At 40.0% G+C, this 22,286-nt stretch overlaps 1 protein-coding gene across 1 annotated transcript in view; it reads right to left on the minus strand.

The window, feature by feature from the left end:
- Positions 1-44: 44 nt before the first annotated feature.
- The window catches only part of cspg4 (chondroitin sulfate proteoglycan 4), a 46,327-nt gene continuing 24,085 nt past the window's right edge, over positions 45-22,286 (minus strand). The window contains exons 2-10 of the mRNA XM_053484466.1: positions 19,713-19,876; positions 15,612-19,157; positions 13,770-14,240; positions 10,423-10,599; positions 6,893-7,091; positions 3,586-3,717; positions 3,023-3,183; positions 2,133-2,316; positions 45-2,047 (exon numbers count right to left, since the gene is read on the minus strand). Of these exons, the coding sequence (XP_053340441.1) occupies positions 240-2,047; positions 2,133-2,316; positions 3,023-3,183; positions 3,586-3,717; positions 6,893-7,091; positions 10,423-10,599; positions 13,770-14,240; positions 15,612-19,157; positions 19,713-19,876 (6,842 nt within the window). The 3' untranslated portion in view covers positions 45-239. The remainder of the gene's footprint in view (positions 2,048-2,132; positions 2,317-3,022; positions 3,184-3,585; positions 3,718-6,892; positions 7,092-10,422; positions 10,600-13,769; positions 14,241-15,611; positions 19,158-19,712; positions 19,877-22,286) is intronic.

The following is a 22,286-nucleotide window of genomic DNA, read 5'->3' on the forward strand; positions in this document are numbered from 1 at the left end:
ACGAAAGCAGATTCATGTGTGAAGTGTTTAACAAAATGAAATGGAACAAAAGTTAAATTATTTATCAAAAATGATTTTTTTTTACCACTAGTATAAGAGGAGGTCTTTATGATACTGTTAGGAATGACTCAAGAAAGTGTCCACAAAGAAAAAAAAATCTAATTCCCATGGGTCAATATCTGTCAACATACACTAAATGTCAATACAGCATCATGGAATGGAGTTCAATTTTTTTCCTCTCATACCCAGTACTGGTTCTTTTTCAAGGCTGGGTTTGTTGTCCGACAGTGCTGCAGTAATTCAGGATCTGTGTCTTTCGACTCCATAGTGGACATGGGGATGTTATTCGCTGGATCGGTTTTTCTGAAGGTTTCCTGAGCGACCTCCCCATTTTTTGGATTGATGGCAGCATTCTGGACATTGTGCTTTCCTGTTTTGTTGCGACGCACTAGATAGTATGCTATCAGACCGGCTACAAGTAGAAGAAGGAGGATAACTAATATGGGGATAAGGATGGCCCATAGTGAATTCCGTCTAGAGACAGGGGATTTATGGGAGCTGGGGGAGGTTGTGGTGGGACCTGCTTCATATGGCCAGTTTCCATCCGCTTTACTTGTGTCAGAGTTGGGCACAGATGGGGGGACCTTAAGTACGGTAGCACCATAGATTCCTTTAGGGTCATAAGGCACAGTCTGGAAGGAAAGTGTGCACTCTGCTGGAGGAACTCCACGTGCCTGGAGGAGGAAGCGAGCCTCATCCTGATCCTGACCTTTATCTGTTGAATCTCTAGTGGAGTTCAAGACCTCAAGAGCCACTCGTCCCTCATCTAGATCTCTCTGGGTAAAGGATTTCACAGGCTGGCCGTCTGCTGATCCTCCTCTTTCAATGAACCGTGCCCCTTTTGGCTGCTGGGTCAAAATGAAGGTTGGTGTAATTTTGGTCTTGTTGGCAAGTGGGGTAGCATCTAATAGCTTTCTATCCACCAGAACTATAGTGCCTCGTGGAAGTAAGGGATCCTTGGCCACATTTATTAAGGGCTTTACTATGATGTTGAGGCTGGAGGAAACATTAGCTGCTCTGCTGCGGGCTACAAATGAAAAACTGTCATTTGATGAAGTAGCCTTGGTGAAGCGAACACTCACTCTTCCTTCCCTAATCTGTTTTTGGGTAAAGGCAGAAGTGGGTTGCCTGTCCACCATTACTACCGCATACTTGGGAACATTTGTAATTTTATAAAGCACTTCTTCCTCTATTGGGCCTCCTGTGGATGCTTTCAACATGGCCTCTGTAATAGGAGTCTCATCATCTGCCTGCTTGACTTGTATCTCCTCCACCTTATTAAGCACAAGTTTCTTAGCTAGGATGCCAATATGCATGATGTGTGGTTCTGACCGGTGTTTTCCATCGGAGATAGTGAACTCCATAAAACCTTCAGACAAGCTACCATCGCTCATGAATGCCACCTGGCCCATGTTTACCTCCTCTTGTGTAAACTGCTTGATCCTGTCTCCAGTATCTTTGTAGATGATGTGTCCATTAGTAGGACTCTTTATGATTGTGAATCTGACCTCATCTGGTGTACTGTCTTGGTCTATAGTGTTGATGTGCTGCTTGGACAGTACAGTAGTAGATCCTTGCAGTGCCTCCAGCAGCAGGTCCAGGCTGACCAGCTCGGGAGGGCTGGAGTCCCTTCTTCTGATTGAGATCAAAAAGACCCCCTCTAACACCACGGCACCTGGTACTGCCTGAGGTGGGTGACCACGGCGGTTCAGCCAAACACGGAAAGAGAATCTGTCTGATGATGCTCCTGAGTCATCGTGGTAGTACTCCAGCTTTCCTTGACTGATGTCATCTTGCAGGAAATAGGGTGCATCCCGGGGAAGATCATCACCCCCAAGTGTGAGTCGGCCATGAACAGGGAACTGTCGTACCTCAAAAACGATGTCCTGGTCTATCCGTTTTTCTTGTGGTACACTGCCTAATAAGTTGGATGCATCCAGAATGGAGAGTTTAAATGCCATAGATTGTCCCTGCACCACTGACATACCTGAAGTGTAAGTACAGAAAAAAACATCAATATACAGAAAATAAGAAGGTGTTTAGAAATTAATTTAACTGATGTAGCATGGTACCTTTGTTTTTCCATAGCTGTGAAGACTCATTGCGCTGGGTGACATTATACGACACTGTAACAGGGAGAACGTGTTGGAGCTTTGCTGCTGGTAGTGATGTGAGCTCAAGTTCTACAGCATCTTTTACTTCCCAGAAGGACTCTGATGGCATCTGGTGTTCATAATACACTGCACCAGCATCCAACTAAAGAATACATGAAAAAGGAAATTAATAACTTGACAAATTAATAGGACAAAGCTGTGAGGCTTTACTACTCAGTGTACCACCTTTACTTCAAGAAGTATATATGCATTATATCTGACTTCTATCTTCAAATCAGCTCACATAGTCACCACCTGCCTTTAATTTTTGATGTAACCTACAAGACTGAGCTAGTTCCTTTGCAGATGGGCCATCATCTTCTACTGTGGTACTATGGTCCTGGAGGACACCAACCCTGCACATTTTTGTGCTTCCAGCAAATTTAATTTAACAGATAAACAGATTAAATTAACAGATTTTTCTGATTCCATGTAGGTGCGGTAGAGCAGGGAAAACATTGAAATTTGCAGCACAAGAGGTCCCCCAGAACCAGATTTTGAATCCCCTGTTATACCATATACTATAGACTATTTTGATGTCATTAAATTAGTGTTAAATTAATTTTGCCGTTGCTAGTATCTCATTCTTTACATTATAAAAATGTTGCTTTGGGTGAAGAAGTAACAATAAACAGTAAACATTTTGCTCTGCCTGGTAATTATATAGTTAAAGAGTTTTTTGAGTTGGAATGTAGGTCTGGTCTCTGAGATCATTATGTCCTCAGCTGAACTCTGGCCACATTTAACAAACCTCCAGATTCCAAACGTAACTAATTTTAAACAGCCATCAAAATGGTAGATTTACCCACCTCGGTTTGTGTGAATTGGCTGATTTCCTCAAATTGTCCACTCTGATTGGGCTTAATGACCCGTCCTAGACGTGGAGGCCTCACTAGAGAATATGTGATCTCATCTCCATCTTCACTGGTCACTGCTCGCAGGATATCACTATTGATGACTTGTCTGGAGCCTGAGTAAACAACAAGACAAATACTTTCATTTAAATAAAAAAAAATGTTGATGTTTGTATACCTTTTGGAAGACAATGAAATCTAATTCATACCAACAAGACATTTATTGCTGATGTTCATTCTGCATCAGGCATTTTATTAATTATGTTATATAATTTTGTTGCTATATTTATTCAGGGAGCCACATTTTTCTAAAAATTTTAGAACATGTGTCTGAAATGACTATGCCAAGTTATATGGCTCTTGCTTACTTTATACACCAAAATAACCTTGTACATCTTCTGCTGTATTATAGCCCACAGGCCCAGAGTTTAAACAGGGCATATGTTTTCCCTGGGGAGACTCTCTGTCATGCCTTGTTGGTTTGGGTATAGAGGTAGAATTACCCAGAGGCAACATACCAGGAAAGACCAAAAGCTCTTTCTGTACATCCATGGAGATTGTCAGCTGTCGGACAGCAACGACGAAGCGATGGAGAGGTGATGTGTGGTCTCCATCTGTCACTGTGAAACTAAAACCACCAGATTCAGATCCTGATGGAAGAAAACAGCTTCTGTTAGACCAACAGGAATGCTGAAAATATGTGGTAAAAACAATGTTTTATCTTTGTGCATTTCAATGCTCTTGTAGTGTCTTCTTCTTCTTCAAGTAGAACTATGTAGGTAGGGAATGATACACAGTAAGACCATGTCTCGCCAACACATGATTAGGTTTTACAGCACAGCACGTCCCAAAGTGTTTTATCCCAACTTATTTAAGCTCATTAAGCCTAAGCCTGACAGATGGCTCTGTGCCCAAAGTGGGCATCATGACAAAATGGTTCACCATGCTACAGTACGAGCAAACGAACTCAAGTGGAGCCCAAAATTTCAACTATTTTGGATGAACTGGAACACTGACTGCACCCAACATTAGTGTCTAATCTTACTATGAAAAATTTCCACAGCCATTCCATAAAATATAGTGTGAAGTCCTCCCAGAAAGGTTGAGGTTGTTATACCAGCACAGCGGGACTAAATCTGGAATGGGATGTTTAACAAGCACATGGTCAGGTGTCCTTAACATCTTAGCTATACGGTCTATTACAGAATATATATGAAAAATCCCTGCCTCATCAGATTTTTCCTCTCTCTCACAATTAATAAGCCAAAATGCACAGCTCAGTGGCAGTTAAAAAGTGCTGACACCTAAGACTGCTTCCATAAATCTTATGGATTGTTTCTAAAAGGTAATCATTCATTTTTGATCACTCAGGTTTGTTGATGGTGACGTGACTGGTTGCTTTACTTTCACCGGAGCCCTCACATCTGTGTTTCCTTCTGGCTTTCACTTTTAGTTTTGCTGTGCTGCTTGCACAATAATATCCATTGACCTTATCCATTATAAGACTGTGACCATACCGAACTGTTTCTCTCTCTCTCTCTCTCTCTCTCTCTCTCTGTCGAGCTAAACATAGTAGTTCTGAGTTGCTAGCAATCCTCTCTGCCTCTACTCATAATTTATATAAACTTCCTCACATTTTTCGAACTCGTTTTAATATTTCTTTTGATTTTGGAAAGCTGCTTTGAAACATTTATTATTGTTAAAAGTGCTATACAAATAAGATGTAATTGCATGGAATAATTGAATAATGTATTAGACAAAACACATTGAAACAAACCTATTATTTGATTTATAGCTGGCACAACTTATTAATCTTTTTATGATTGAAGAATTCAACAATGCTGAAGTATATATATTTTTCTAAGAGTAATTTTCCAAATTTTAGCAATTTAATGTGAATGGAAAGTGCATGTTTACACCATACAAATGAGTATAATAGAGATATTAAGTTATGTAAGATAAAGTAGGGTATTGGCACTTAACTCATTTCTGCTACGTTATAATTAAATAACCTATGAGGGGGTTCAAGACAATCTTGTGATGCAATTTCTTGTGAATGAAGGTTTGAAACTGTAAACTCAAGCACAGTATGGTGTTGTGACTCTTAGCTGCAGGTAAAACATTTAAAGAGTGCTGTAGTTTCAAAGAAGGGATGACAATCCCAGCCAAGATGGCTCGAAGCCCACTCCAGTCTTTCCTGTTATCATTCCGTGAGTGGAATGCACTTACTTAGGCTAGGAAGTTATTGCCATATCCCCTGTCTGGACCCCTCTCCAAGTGTTTCACATTTTTGGGGCATTAAAGGAGTTCCTGGGAGGCCAGCACAATCAAACGTCCTGTTTTGACTTGAGCACCCCTTATCATTTTAATATGAAAGAATGTTCTCTAAAATAAAATTACTGACTGAATAACAGTGAAGAATGTATTGATTTAATTATAATGTCACACGGTGGACACAGATTATTACCAGCTCAAAAAAAAAAGGGGGACAAGACAACTAGAGCTTTGACAAGCTGGTAAATAGACCACTTGTATGGATTTGTTTCAGCCAGACAAGTTGAATGGATTTTTTACAGCAGTATGTAGCTAATGTGAGGTTGTTTTAACTGACTAGCTAGCTAGTTCACAAGTAATGTGTCTGTCCTGGAATGGTGTCCTCTGCGCTTTTTCTTTAGCTATTAATATATATAGCTCACTTATTTTTCATTTGTGTAGCAGAGCAGTAAGCATGTACAAATACACCATTGTGCTGGGAGATGTGGGGCCAGATGTGAACAGACTGCTCAGGGACCAGAGCTATTCGGCTTTTCTGCAACAGACTCCATGTGGAGTTGTGGCTGCAGCAGACGTGTGCGTGAGACACGTGTTTTTTTTTATTTTTCTCATTCGTCTTTTTAATTTTTTTACCCCACCCCCTCACAATTTAACATAGGGTTCTATGCAAACTGACCATTCCCATCTGTTCATGCGTTTTTTTTTATTTAATTTTATTTTTTGCACCTGATGAACTTGGTTATTTCTATTTCTGAAAAATATAAACAAAATGACTCATTAATCTTTTTTTACCCTGACCAGGATCAAGGAGTTACTGAACACTATAAGCATGTTCCACAGTGCTGCCCATTGCGTTTAGCATGAGAGCAGTGTTATGCTCTCAAGCAAAACATCCTGAGAGACTTACTGTACTTTGACCTTCATATCTGACTGCACTGGGACCTGATACCTCTAGGCTGCAGTGTTCCTGTGCTTGCTCTCTCAGTTTGCATAGTAATTATTATAATTTTCTTTTTTTTTTTACATTTTATGATATATAATATTAGGAAACTAACATTGTGTCCTCATTCTTACATGCCTTCTTGGACAATTTTCTAAATCTAAATTTCATTTAAAAGATACAAACTGCATCTTGTATTTTACAATTGTCAGTATTTGTTTCTAAAAACATATTGAAATTAATAAATTACTTCTAAATCAGATTTTTCATATTTTGCGAAAACGTTTGTTAAAATCGGTTAACGTCATGTCAGTCTTTACAGAGTTGTCTTTTACTGTCAGAATAATCCCCTCACATTACAAAATGTTTGTTTTGCCACTTATGGACTATTTCTTTTTTAAGCTTTTCAGGCCATAATCCGTGCTAAAAAATAAGCAATAACCACCAACAGGATCTCAAATTCAAATGATCTAATTTAAAAGGAAAGGCGTAATCATGTTACTCTTGTTCAGCTGTATATGATAAATTACATTTGACCATGTTCTCAAGACTTCTGTATCCATATCGATGTCTTTGTCCAAGCCAACAGAAAGACGTCTTTAATGGGCTACCTTTATGGATGAAAATGACCTCGCTGTTGTCGATCTGAGCTTGGGTGAAATTTTCAATGCTGTAATCAGGTGACTCTTTCAGAGCAATGATTCCACTCTTGGTCGCCTCGATGTTGTAAACCAGCTTGTCTGCAGGGGTGTCCGTATCTTCTGCACTTAAGGCTTTGTTAGTGATTTCTGTTTCTTCCCCAACAAGAAGCTGCACAGAAATGGAACAGGGGTGGGGGAGAACACAAAACATGATTAGGACAGGAAACAAAAAACACCCTCAAACCAACCGTGGATTCCCTAAAATTGGGTTTCAGTGTTTGTTGAGAAACATAGCTCCTTGGTATGTTATCTGAAGATAAAGTGAATTGCAGAATTGGTTTGGTCTCTCAGGCCTCGATGAGCTCTAATGGACCTGTAATGGCAGGAGAGCTGAATGGAACATTAATTGAAAGAGCCTGAGCAGAGAGCAGAGATCCTGAAAGACATTCTTAAATAGCAGGAGTCAGTAGGGAGAACAGAGAGGCGTGTACTGAAAGGCTTGTATCGATTTATTCAGCCTTTCTCCCCTCGGCTGCCTTCATCTACTGCTTTCCAGACACAGGGAGAGAGGCTGGGAAAAAAAAGTGTCTGGCAGAGAAATTCACGAAGCAGTGGGCTGTACAAGCAATCACTTCAATTCCATTACTTTTCAGGAAGCGATTTTCCATATAACACACACCTATGGATACGACACCTACTTACCTCAACACCATGGACAAAGTGCAGTGTCGGATTTTGTTACAAAATACTCAACTTGACTGTCCTCAGTATACTATCTGAGTTCTAAACCATTAATACAATTCTCTATACACCAGTTTCTGTTAGATGCATAGCCAGGAGGTGGGCCTAAAATGGTGCTGGCCTCTAATAGAGATTGATCGCTCTTAGATTATTGCATAGATGTTCAGTTTAAGCCCAGATCCTTTCCGGTCAGGGTGATGCTGAATCCGAAGCCCATCCTGGGAAATCGAAGTGTGAAGCAGGAACACAGCATGGATGGGACCCCAGTTTATAGTAGGACACTATACTCACAAATTTTCTCATGATTACACAGGGGAATATGAGAAGAAAATCCACTCAGACAGTAACCTGAGCTCAGGATCAGTGAAGATGGAGTGGTGGACCATTGTGCTGCCAAAACACGTTTTTGGTTTTGCCAAAATTAATAGATTTTCAAAGAAATGTTGATAAGCAGCGATAATACTCACTAACCTTACACAATGGGGCACTTGGGTTATACAAACAGAATAAAAAACATAGTTTTTTTGAAACTGAAATGTCAAAGTGACAATGAGTAAACTGTCAAAAAGTTCCAGTTGAAATATTTATTTGGTTCACTTTTCCAAGCGTTCCATACTGTCTACAATGTACAGTATTGTACAATCCAAAGTGTCCAAAGTACACAGACACTTATATATTTGAATATATGAACATCTTATTTCAGCACATCCAGCGTCCAGGTTTTATAATTATTATTTTTTAATTTTTTCCGATTTTCTCCCTAATTTATTTGTGGCCAATTCCTCCCCGTCACTAGGGGGCTCCCACATTAAGGCTACTACTACCATTCAGCCGGGAGGGCCGAAGACTATCACGCATTTCCTTCGAACCGCGTGACGCCAGCCGACCGCATCTTTTCGAACTGCTTGCTCCTGCACCGTTAGGGGTGGCGTAACACACTCGGAGGAAAGTGCTAGCCGCTCCTTTGAAATCCAGGTTTGATAGCCGCCTCAGTATGCATGGGGTTTGCATGTTCTTCCTGTGCTTGGTGGGGTTCCTCTGGATACTCTGGTTTTCTCCCACAGTCCAAAGACATGCGGATTAGGATGATTGGCATTCCCTAAACTGCCCGCAGTATGTAAATGAGTACAGTATGTAGGTTTTTTTGGCCTGTGTGATGGATTGGCACCATGTCCACGGTGTACCCTGCCTTATGCCCTAAGATTCCTGGAATAGGCTCCAGGGCACCCCCTTGACCCTGTATACAGGATTAACAATAATAAAGATCAGTGAGATTTATTCCCTGCTTTTCTGGGGATTTGTCTATTGAGCCATGGGGATGGTCAGGGGTCCATGTACTTTTGGGCTTATTAAGTAAATCGTGGTTTGTGCACAGCTTTGACACCACACACACAAGCTAATATGCTGCCACTTTGACATAATAGCTTTAACTAATACCTATAGTTAACAACTAAAAGCATAATAACTTCGACAAAAGACTAGATTATAAAAGAAATATATACAAAAGTTCCTATTAGAGTGTTGTGAAGAATAATGCTTTTAAAAAGAACAAAAGTCTCGATTTTCTCAGTGTTGTGCAGAGTTGCTAAATAATTTTCAGCATTAGTCATTTTATCCTTACACTTTCCCACATTGTATTTCCAAAACTGGCCCGAGAGTGTCACTAGTATCACTGCATATTAAAACTCCCCAAATTTAGCTATTCTAGTGCTTGGAAAGACCACCACAGAGCCTGGAGTATATCTCCTCTACCACTTGGTGGCAGTGTTTCTATACGCTTGTGTCAAAGCTGATCTCCAAATTGTGCTGGAAATTTGTATTCCTACACAATGTATAACGCATATAACGTTGTTCAGAAGCTGTGCGGCAAATTTAATTTAAGCTCACAGTGGGAGAAGGGACGTGCATGAAAGAGACTCAACAAGCCGTCATTAGAGCAATTAGTAATCAGTGTCTGATTGAACTACCGGGTCTCCTAGATTTTAGATAATGCAGAGACTCCACAGGCTGCTGGAATGAGAACATGCAGTGTGTGTATGTGTGTATGTGAGAGAGAGAGATAGAGAGAGTTGTGATTGTGCATGTGAAGTAGATGAGATGGGCGTTTGATTGAGTTTTAGCATTAGTTGAGAGAATAAGTGCACAAGGCAGGCTATGACGAAGCTGAGAGTGTGTTTGGAAGGAGGCTCTCTAATGAATACCAGCTGGAGCCTGACGGGGCAGGATCTGGGGCCCTGAGCCTGTGTCACCACTATGTTATTCATCATGTCTGATCATCTGCTGTAGGTCAGACAGCAGTGCAGTTTCCTGCTTTAAATCACCAACAGAGCTAGCAAGAAGGAGAAGCCATGAACACATGAGAGAAGAAGAAAGCACATAGAAGGCGAAGAGAGAAAGACAGAGAGAGAGAAAGAGTATACTGCACTGTGTGTGCATGGAAAAAAGGCATATCATTATTTCACATTCTGTGGGAAAGTAATGGAGGATGATGATTGGCTGACTTGATCTCTTTCCTAAAAGCCAGATTCCTGCCACAGACATGGTTTTCCAAAAATATGAGCTACCAAGTTGATGCGAGACCACAGACAACGGCAAAAAAAAAAAAAAAAGACACTCCACTATCCCAATTGGTATTTTCCGACCACGTACAGTATCTGTTCCATAGCGTTGCGGTTTGTGAGTCACCCTTTAATTCTAGATAGGCTTTTAGAGCTGTGAGTGAGCATGGACAAAAAGAATTGAGATGTTTAATGTCGTACCTCCAGGCCCGTGTTGTGTCTTATCTGCGGTGCCTCGTCGTTAACAGGGATCACCGTGATGTTGAGGACGATGGGGAGGCTGCGGCGGTTTAGCTCGAAAGCAGTGGCTAAGAAAGTGAAGCTGTCCTCTGTGGTCTCTGAGCTGTCATGAAGATAGGAGACTATTCCCTGCTGCACCTGAACATGACAGAGAGAAGCAGTAATTACAATTATACAATAATACTATACATTCGGGACGTCATTACTATTACTACTACAACTACAAATACTACTACTACAACGCTGTTGGCCCATTTTTCGTTCTATGCAAACAACTTAAGTCAACATCATTTTAAACCAATGGTCTTATTGCATCCTTATATTGCATTAGGTAACCAATCTTAGATTGTTTCTATTATTGTATGATTTATGGGGTCAGGGGTAGCTCAGTGGTTAAGGCATCGGACTACGGTTCGGAAGATCTCAGGTTCAAAACCCCACAACCACCAAGTTGCCACTGTTGGGCCCTTGAGCAAGGCCCTTAACCCTCAACTGCTCAGATGTGTAATAAGATAAAATGTAAGTCGCTCTGGATAAGAGCGTCTGCCAAATGCCTAAATGTATAAGTAAGTTGGATTTTTAAGTTGGATGTTAAATTTAAAATGTCCTTTTTTCAATATTTTTTACATTGGCCATTGCCCTGATTCTAATTCTCATTGGTTATTGTAGTAACTGAAGTTTGGTGGTGAAAACTTAAAACAACAGGAAATTGGGCAGTGCAGTGGTAGCTCAATGGTTAAGGCTATGGTTCCCTGATGAGATGGTCAAAATTGAAATAAATACAATGGTCACATTTGCCTTCAATGGTCAAAATTGGCGTCCACGTCTAGTCGGATTAGAGAGGTTCCTAGAAGGATGGATGGATTTCCCCAAGCGCTTTGAGTAAATTCTACTTCTCAGGGTTTACAGTGGTACCACTAGTGATACTGCTATTACTGACTACTACTACTACTACTTTTATTGCTACTATTACTACTACTAAAATCACAGTCTACACATTATTTTAGTCTGTAGTGAGCCAAATGTCCTAGACTACAAAACTAATATATGATCATAGCACATTCATGCAGATATAAACACAAAGCCTAGCTTTTATTGCCTACATTTATTGAACAGGTTTAATGCTGATGTGTTGGTGTGCTTTTGCCCCGGGGCCGCTACAAAGAAGTGATAGCCACAATAGCAGATTGAACAGAGTTTTGTGTGCAGAGTTTAAATGGCCTCCAGATGATTGCTTCCCCTAGATGGGAAAATCGTAGTATTTTCTCAAATTGCGAGTGTTTATCTGTCACCCTGTTTTTTTTTTTGTTTGTGTGTGAAAAAGCAACTCTACTTATTTTGACACATTAAGTTGGCTTTGTCTGTTTTGTGCTCATAAATTCCAACTTTTAGTGGCTGTTACGTCTCATGCCAAGCCTAACAGTAGGACTCTGCTGAGTAACACAAACTGTTGCAACTGCCCTGGTTTTCTAGTTCCCTAAGCCACACACAGTGTCAACAGTAGCATGAAAAGAGCCACTGGTCCCACATGAGTGAATGGAGAAATTCTTAGTGATGCCTGATAATGAGAATGATGCAGGCTTCTCTCATTTAGAGACCATTATTCTCAGGTTTCAGCTGTTTGCCGAGCCAGTCTGCAATTTTTCCCCTCTCAACATGGATCTCATTTAGAGTGCTGCTGAATTCTGTCATCTATGGTTCCTGGCATTATGGAACAAAGCACTCTCTATAGACAGAACAAAAAGGATGCTATAGAGAAAGAAAAAACATGCACTTTAGCAACAGACTACTTTGTCTCTAAATGCTGCCGAATGTTAAGATGAGCTTTCCAGGTGTCGAGGGTGTGAAATTTTTCAGGTACTTTGGAACCCTAGAATTTAGCTGTAATGTAATCAAAAAGGTTTCCACACTTGCAAATATGCACTGAAGATCAAGGATGAGATATCATTTTTAAGAGTTAAAGCTTATGATTAGCATCCTGATTCCAACATTCTGATTAAATAGTAGTGTCGATGTTTATTCAGGACATTTATTTATTCCAATTCACATTCCTCTGTTCTGGTCCAGTTATTGGAACACTGAATCAACACAAAGTTCAAGGTTGTGATTCTCCTGATCTGGACCTACGCAGTCCCTCATCACACTGGAGTCTTTGAGAGGCTGGCACTGCGCAGTGAGAGCTGTGTGTGGATGCTTTATTATAGGATTAGATGGGCCAGTTTATTTTGGCTTGGGGCAATAGGACATCTCCATCAGAGTTTCCACTGGTTTTTGAACAGAGAAGGGGCTGAGGCCAAGCCCCACGCTTTACCATTAGGAACAGTGTCTAACCACCTCCCTGAGGCTCAGCACTGCTCAGCACTTAGTGCTTTCCACCAGAGACCAGTCATTTCACTCTCACTCTTTCCACTAGCAGACCTTTGGACAACTGCAGTAAGCATCACACAGCTAGCAGCCTCAGCAAAGCCTATTCTGAGAGAATTCAAAGAGTGCTAAGATCACTGTGAACAGAGAAATGTGAGTAACATAAAGGAAGAAAGAGAGGAGACAGTGATTCCTTTTGTCGCTGGAGCACAAAGAACACCAATGCTCTGAAGTACAAACAACTGGCTTGATCAAAGTCTGGCTCAACGACTATTATTTGGTGAATGACTTATAATTAAGATTTACAAAATGGTATTTTATTTTGTGCCTGGCTGTCCTCAAAGATACCCCTAACCTAGAGAGAAAATAGATTAGCCTTGAGTAACATGTCTCACTTCTCATCTTTTAAACTAACTCAGAGACATTCTGTTGCCTTCATTTGCCCTAATTGGAATTATGCAACCTTTCATAGCAGAATAAAATGTTGTAATCAAAAACAACCCTAATGGGTTTGACCAAAGAAATGAAATAAATGATACGTCAGTTAGTTTTGACCGAGTAATCTGATTAGACGAGAGACTTTCCAGAAGTGGTGATAATGTACTGTAACAGCACTAGGACGTTTAACTATATGTATCACTCCGCATCCCATGTTTTCTTATAATATTCAAATATTACAATAACACTACATAGTACCAGTAAGAATTTAAAACTACTTTTACCCCTCTTAATTACACTAACTGTCAATTGCTACAGCTCCACCAGTCACATGTTGTTACTTTTGCCAGGTGCAGAAGTATATGTGTTGGTGGAGCACAATATCTGCTTCAATAAAGACACAACTTATAATCTGTTGATAATTAATGGAGTTAGTGAAACTGTTGTGTAAGAGCAATATCGAGATCACCCTGTCGTGCCGCATTGCTTAAATGATATGTACTCACATCGTCCCAGGTGAATGCCACAAGCCCGTCATCATCCCTGTCCAGATATCTCATATCTCCATGTTGAGGTGCTTCCTCCATGAGGAATTCAATATGAATGGACCGATAAAATGGGTGAGTGATGTTGAGAATGTCCTCGGAAAGAGTCACGGCATTTCCTTCCTTCACTGTGAGGTTCCCCACATGGACAGGAATGAGCTGGGGCATGATGTCCACCTGTACCTTTAGATCCTCGACTGTTGTAAAGCCATTACTGACATCTAGTGAGAACATGTCTTGACCCTGTAGTGAGGCTGAGACATATAAGACTGTGCCCATATTTATGTCATCTTGTGTAAAAGTCTGGATATATTCCAGCACAGGAGACACTGCGCTCTCAGTATCATTGGTCAGTTTGACCACGAAGCCAGAATGTGGATGTTCTTTAATGCTAAACACTATCTCACTAGGTGAGATGTCAGCCTGCTCCACCTGGAAGGAAGTAGCATAGTGTGTGTTAATAAATAAATCTGTTATATTTTGGACCGTTATGACTATTATGATCATCACACATAAAATACATCAAAATAAATAAAAATTCATGAACTTGTTAGATTACATGTAATCTGTTGAAATTCAATATGTTTAGACAATTCAAACTTTTCCATTTAAAATGATTTATAGCATATCTTGATAGATTTTTCTGGAAAGACTGTAACCAAGATCTATTTACTCCACATTACTATGCATGTCAAGAACCTAAATAACATTAAGGAGAAGGTAATGTGAATGAAAAAGTAAGTTCAATCTATTATTATTTCTAATTATCATCCTTTGACCACATTTTTTAACATTTTGTCAAATGTCTGACCTCATATAAATGAATCAGAATTCACAAATATGATAAGCTCAAGCTTTATTGCCCTGGGTTAAACACCATCTTATGAGATTTGCACTTGCGTTGACGTGTAATACAAATGTGTGAAAAAAATGAACAATAGCTATATAAATAAAAAAAGATTTTGCCTGTACATTGGTCAGAACTCAATGATATCTTTACATTATATCTTTATATAAAAGCTAAACTAAATATTTTCACTGGGATTAATTAAGATTTTCGTGTACCTGGGCTTCAACCAGAAATACTAATATAACTGAATACATTAAAGTGGAATTTAGACGTATCCAATTCCCACCCATCGCTAGGGGTCTCCCACATCAAGGCAACTACTGCAACAAACTGGTGACAGGATTATGGGCACCCAAGGCTCATCTATGCCCATATGGACTAAAGGCCAGCTCAGTCTGATTCCACAGAAAATCTAATGGAGCACAAATCATGAAAAAATTAAATGGCTAGCAAGAAAGCTAGCAGAAAACCCAGTGCATCACAGCCTGCCATGTATGAGACTGAGCAGGCAAAAAGGTGTTGAGGTCCCTGCGGGACCAGAGCTGCCCCAATGGCACAAGGGGAACCTACACAATGTTGGGCTTAAAATGTTTTGCATTGTAGTGTTATGTCTGATCACTGTATACTACATTTAGGTAAGAATAAACACTGGGTTAACAGAGTCAGCCTTATTTCCTCAGATTTATCCAGAAAATTCACTAACAGTATGTGCTTTTCATACATGCCCGAAAGTTTACTTTTGAAATAGAATGGTGAAACTACTACTACATTAGACAGACGCTCCAGGCTTTAAACCTTGTGATTTGATGGTGCATAGTTTTGTAACATTAAATATATATATATAAAAAAAATCAATTTTCTAGTTTGTAATAATAAACATTTTATACCTTATTATTTCATATATTATTTTAAAAAGTTCATAGCATTTTTAATTAATTCAAGCAGACTCTTACCCTGAGATTATCCTGATCGATGACAGTATGCTCACCCTCATATGCAATGATCCCTGTATTAGCGGTTACTTGAGGCTCAAACAAATAGCCTTGCTTGAAGATCTTAATTCTAAAAGTGCCTTTCTCAGACATGTCTTTTGCACGCACAGTAAAGGTGAACGAGTCCGTAGACCTGAGGCTTTGATCATTGTGCTCATAGGAAACCACACCTTTCTTGAGGTCTTCCTGAGTGAAGCGAGTAGCCTCAACACCACTGACTATTATCCTGCCATCCTTAGGAGGGGTGTTTACATCATAAATAATTTCTGAAGCGCTCCTAATGTCCATGTTGGACTCTGCACCCAGAACACTTGTATCCAGTGTCTTGGTACTTCCATAGTCTATAACAACCATGCTGTTGTTGACTACATGCAGGTATGATTCACCTGCCTGCACCTCTAGCAGTGCTGTGGTCTTGTGCAACCCATCGGAAACTTGAAGCTGGAACAAATCCCGGTCAGCACCGTGATGGACAAATAGAACGTTCCCATCCCTTAGGTCTGCCTGTGTAAAACGGTATAGGGGTTGTGAAGTGTCTCCAGAGGACACAATGTTTCCTGACAGAATTCCCACTCGGACGTAAACCAATTGGGTGTCATTGAAGCCAAAGTCGTCATCCTTGAATAGAATGTCATCAGTGGTCAGTAAACGCTGACCATTTCTTACCACATGGAAGGGCTTATTAATGACCCTCTGAGGTACATAATCATTTCTGGATTGAATTGCTATGTGGAATGTTCCTTTGATCACCTCCTCTCCTTCCATCTGGACATTACTTCTACCTGTATTTACTTCAAAGACAAGAAAGCTGAATTGGTCATGACTGACCTCTGAGCCATCATGTTTATAGATGAGCCTGTTTAAGAGTATATCTTCATTACTGAAGACTCGAACTGCACCTTCGAACCTGGGCACACCAGGAGGGGAGTCCCGAATGAGATGTCCATTGATAGGGTCTTGTATAATCCTGTACACAAAGTCTGTAGACTGTGGGCTTTGCACCCAGAGGTGTTCTTTACTTAGGGTACTTTCATTTCCTTCTAATACCAACAGTCTCTCATTGGTTAGTACAGGGATATTAGAGTCAGCTTTGATGCTGATTGGGTAAGTATATACTTGAGAGTATTGATCCCCTGCTAAAACCTTAAATTGAAAATTGTCCTCAGCATCAAAAGCCTTGCGAATTGTTGGTCTGTAACTGATATGTCCAGCCTCAATATCCTGTTGGGTGAAGCTCTCAGTATCTGACAGATCTCTATCACGCAACATCAAGGCACCCATTGTTGGACTCTTCCAAATTATGTATCTGATAAAACCCAAATCAATATTCTTTCCTTTTATCATAGATTCTAACTCAGACTTTTTGATAACTCCTGGTTCCATTGCTACAATTTCAAGAGGGACAATTTTTACCATTACGTCCTGAGCAGGCATGATCTTAATTATGAATGTATTGTTTGGAAGAGTGGCCTGTCCAAGCTGCGCATTAAAATGAATATACTCCGTTTCTGTGTCCTCGAGATCAGCTAACGTTGTCGTAGTGTACATTAGTCTATTCTGCTCCAGATCAGATTGATAAAATTGTGACACTCTTTTTGGCACACCATCTTGCCCGATAATTTGCAGTTCTCCAAATCTCAGGGGCTGTGTGACATTGAATATGATATCACCATTTTGGGGAGTGGCAGACACAGCCAGGTTCTGTATCCCTATGGTGGAGTTGGTGCCCTGAATGAGGTGTAGTTCAGTGTTTCTTATGAGGCTTATCTGTGATTGAGTTATTGTGAGTCTTAAGGTGGCTGAATGGATAATTTGATTACCATCTGAAACTTCTAAGGTGAGTCCATCTACTGAGCCTCCTCTGTGGACATAGTAAATCAGTCCATCCTTGAGCTGTCTGCAAGTGAACTCTCTTAGGTTCCTTCCAGGATGCTCTGAATTCTCTAAGTAACCATGAGGGTTTGGATCTGAGGTAACAGTGATGATCAACTTGTCACACCGCTTATCAGAATCAGCAATTTTGACAAGATTAGGGCTTAAGCGAGTGAGTCCATTTTCTGTAAGTGCAATATCTTCACCACTGAGCTGGGGTATGTCATTGACAGGAACAATTTCCACTGGGAGGATGTAAAGGCGGGGAGTTTTCAAACACTCTGGGAGGTTGGAGCCATGTGCAACCACTTCTAGTTGGATTTGATCAGCAAACTTTTCATTTCCATCATGAAGATATTTAATCTTCTTGTTCACCACATCTAGGAGAGTAAACTTCTTAGTGCGCCTAGTGTTTATGTTCATGTCTACAAGCCCATACCAAGGGTCACTCTGAAGGGTGAAGATTATTTGTGACTGTCGTATTCCTGCAGCCTCTAAATTGAAAGTTGGGTTCAGGTTGCTTATATCAATTGAAGCCTCTCCCCCCTCTGGAACCAGCAGAGGTGTGACTTCCAAGAGCTTAGAGACATTTCTAAAGATCTCCGGCATATCACCAGTTGGTAAACAGTGTCTTTCAGCTGGCGTTATACTCACAATTGTTGGTGAAGCTGTAGTTGGTTCCGCATCATAATAGGCGGAATAGTCATAATCTTCTCCTTCACATTTAACATGAACATCTTTGGTTATCAGAGCGTCCTGTAGACTTCTGTCTTTCTGATTCACTTTGATTTCTCCTAAGCAGCCAATGAAAGACTCAGATGTTATCTCATCTTCCATACGATTCAGGAAGTCGTCACGGAATACATCTTTCATTTTGCCCTGGATACCTCCTAAGTAAAGATTTCCCACAAGATCCAGTTTTTCTGAACCACCTAGAGGAACAGAGACAGACTGACTATCCACCGTTATATCAAAAGTGTTGGGATCAACCTGCATTCTTATCCTGTGCCACTGATCATCGTCCAGCTTTACTTTGTCATTGTTTAGAATTACCATGCCTCCGCCCAGATCTGCCACACCTGTAAGAAATCCTCCTGTCATGCCCAAGGCAATAAAATCAGCACTGTGACCTGGATGAAAGAGAAGCATAGCATCTTCGATTGTAGTTTTCATCAGGAATTCCAAATTGCGAGAACCAGTGTTGGCTTGGGTCCAGGTTGGGAAGGATACAAAGGAGTCTGGACTGATAAAGCTGGTGGCTTCCCCACCTCCAGCTTCAAACTCACTACTACAGGTATCTTTAGTGTCATGGCAGTGAGTTGCAGCTGACGACAAAATATTAAACTGATGAGACTCAAACTTTATGTCACTCATACAGCCACGGAGAAAGGGAACAGCTGTGCTGAGGTACTCAACATCCAAGTCTCTTACACCTCCAAGGAACACACCCATGTCAATACTGAGGTGTTCCTCCCCTGCTTGCAAATTAACAAATGTTGAAAAAAGACTGTCCACAGTCATGGTGAGTTTATTTTCTTGTAGAGTAAGGGAAACATGATGATCTATAAGATTGTTAAGCTGCACACCAGATGAGGAGCTCAGCACCACTTCCCCTGAGCCCATATCCATTTTTGTCTGTGGAAGCAAATACATTAATATAGTTATTAGTATAAGTTTTATTATTATTATTATTATTATTAGTAGTAGTAGTAGTAGTAGTATTTCTATTATATCATTGCTATTATATTATTGTTTTTGTTGGTGTTTTTGATGTCATCCAAGGCTTTAAGCCTAATGTGTTGCATAAAAAAAGAGAACAATTTCTGCCATATGTTTGGTGTTATTTGGCCTTGAGTCTAAATATTTGCTTTAAGTGCCGACAGATATAAACTCAAATGTTCAGCTCACTCCAATTCCAGAAGAGATGTTATCCATATGTAATGAAGAAAACATATGAGACTTAGTCTAAATAAATTATAATGCAACCCAAACCAAATTATTAGCCACAGGAAAGACAAAATGAGTATTCGGTACTAAAGCACACACATTTAATACTAATTAAAAAAATCTTCAAGAGAAATGTAATGTATTTCGTTTGTAATCTGATAAGTTATTAACAGTAATAATTTAAGAAATTATTGTAGGTTGATGCCACAATATTGTTGGGTCAGGTTTGTGTGTATGTGTTACCTGTAACCTGCCATTGACGAGCTCTAGAGACAGGTAGTCTCTGTTTCCAGCGGCTAGAAGGAGAAGTCCGCTGCGCCTGCTTGTCTTGAACTGAAGTGACAGATGAAAACTTAACAGATCCTGCACCACATCTATCCGGCAGTAGCTATCCCCAAAGTATGAAACTGTAAACAGAAGAAAAGGGTTAACATGATGCATATGGCTACTAATGCTTTCATGTAATTCAGTTGATATAAAACATCCCTGTAAAAAATTGGAGGTTTGTGTGATGCACAAAATAAGTAACATCAGATCTGTTTCCATCTTAAATGTAATACAACAACTAACACCATTTGAGGCTAAATAAAATAGAAATCTTTTAGACATAAAACTGGCACAAACCCTTAATTTATATTCTGTTAAAGAACCCTTTGCTCATAATAAAACACTCATGACAAGTAATTTTGGGTAAGCGACTACCGACTTGATATGTCACAATTGATTTGACAATTTTATTCCACTTTTCTATGCACAAAGCCCACGAGATGTGTCTCATGTGTACAGCCCTCTTTCAATAGGATTTACATCTATGGCCTGACCGTAACTTCCAACAATGTTGACCTTTTTTAGGTACAATCTTACAGAGACCTGTAGGTTATACCACATTTTGCCACATTGCAGGGAGTGATCAGTATTTGGCTTTCAGCTATTTTAGTGGGACCTACTGATCTTTCTAATGACACTGTGGTGCCCCATTTCCCCCTCTATGTTGATTAGTTCTATTCTCCACATTGTTCCCTGGTACAGATAGTGTTTGTTGAATAATTCTTTTTCCTGATACATCCTGGATGTTTGACTGGTATTCAGATTGAATCCTACACAGCTGCCCTCTACACACACACTCACACACGCACACACATGAAAATTGGAATGATTGTGGAAAATGCTTAGATGATTCATAACCCCATGAGGATGTTTGGCTGCTAGTAGTGCTAGAGATTTTCCCAGGCTGTGCGATGTCTGACTCTGTGCAAATTCAGCCACCTGCTCAGCACAAATCTCTTCAGGAAAAAAAGCACTCTCTTCTCCCTCCACCAATATTATACACACAGGAAATGAATTGTTTCCCATTACTTTCCCCCTTGAACTAAACTAAGCAACAGCACTAAGTCCTACAAGCAAGCATTTCCAAGGCCTGAGCCAAGAGATAAAAATGAATGCATATTTCACAACCGCCTACACAATCAACTGTCTAGAAATCACATCTACATGGTCAGTGGAAATCCCCTCCATGTCCTCTCAGAATGGGCACAGAGTTGGATGGCCTACATGCATGTAAGTCAAAAATCAGACAGGATTAAATTCCTTCTACTTTTCACAAAAGGTGTCTCAGAAGATGGAACTCCCAAGAACAAATAAACTGGTAAAAACCGCAGTATGCAAAAACATAGACACAGTATTTCATGTTTAACAATAATAACAGTTAGATTTTGTGGATCTCTTATAAAGGTTCCCACACTGTAAATGTATCACTGATTGTGATTGTTCATTCATATGAAATGTGAATTGCTGCTTAGCTGCGGCTGTCATCTTGGATGTGTTTTTCTCCTTAGTAGGACACAAAATAAAGCAAAAACATGTAGCATCCATGGACAACATTTCTCACCCACAGTAAATTTTATACATAAAATAATAAAGAGTAAATGTAATATGAGGTCAAGCCATATTTGAGCACAGAGCTCTCATACCTTGATGGGAAGCTAGAAAAACAACTGCACAGGCCCCGGTTTGGGCAAGGGGATATATTTTAGAGTTGACTAAAATAATAACAGAGACATTATTAAGAGGACCTATACAGAAGCAAAGGCTAGAACAACATTTAGTTGGGCGTTTGACTGGACAGACTCCAAGTTCTTTCCAATCTTCCCAATCTTTACGCATGTGAAAGCGCAGATGTAGGTCCAGCACATTACTGGATGAATAGTCTAAAGCTAAATACTGTGGTTAATTTTAAATGTCTTCATATTTGAGGCATAATGCGTGGTATTGTAACATTCATTATTACCGGCCACACACAGTATATGTCGCTATATAGGGAGTAGGGATCCATTATGAAGTCATGTTCACAGCGTAAACTAAAAAAAAAGGATATCTTAGCAATAAAGTTATCTTTACTTTAGTATACTATACAATATGGATCTGTCGTCTGCTCCGATCTGCGTGTAGTACTTAACTATAGCTGAAAATTTGTGCCTAGAAAACAATGAAGCATTTGTTCAACCTGTTAGATAATAATAGCAACCTTCCTTGACTGCAGACTTAGTTCTTTGAGTGAATAAATATACAAATAAACATGAAAGAATATACGTTTCATGAGGAGAAGCCTGAAGTTGTAAAACCGATTGCCATTTACAGATGGCTTCAAGCACAGTACAGTAAGAGACTATTAGTCACAGTACAACTTTTGAATGGATTAAAGAAGATCCTTGAATGACAGTCCTGGTTGAGGTGGCTCGGAGCCCACTGCATTTGTTCCCATGAACATTTAGCAAATGGAACACCTGATCCTTAAAAATTGACAGATAAGTTGTCGCC

The sequence above is a fragment of the Clarias gariepinus genome, chromosome 2 (genome assembly GCF_024256425.1).
Source record: "Clarias gariepinus isolate MV-2021 ecotype Netherlands chromosome 2, CGAR_prim_01v2, whole genome shotgun sequence".
In the NCBI taxonomy this organism is placed as follows: Eukaryota; Metazoa; Chordata; class Actinopteri; order Siluriformes; family Clariidae; genus Clarias; species Clarias gariepinus.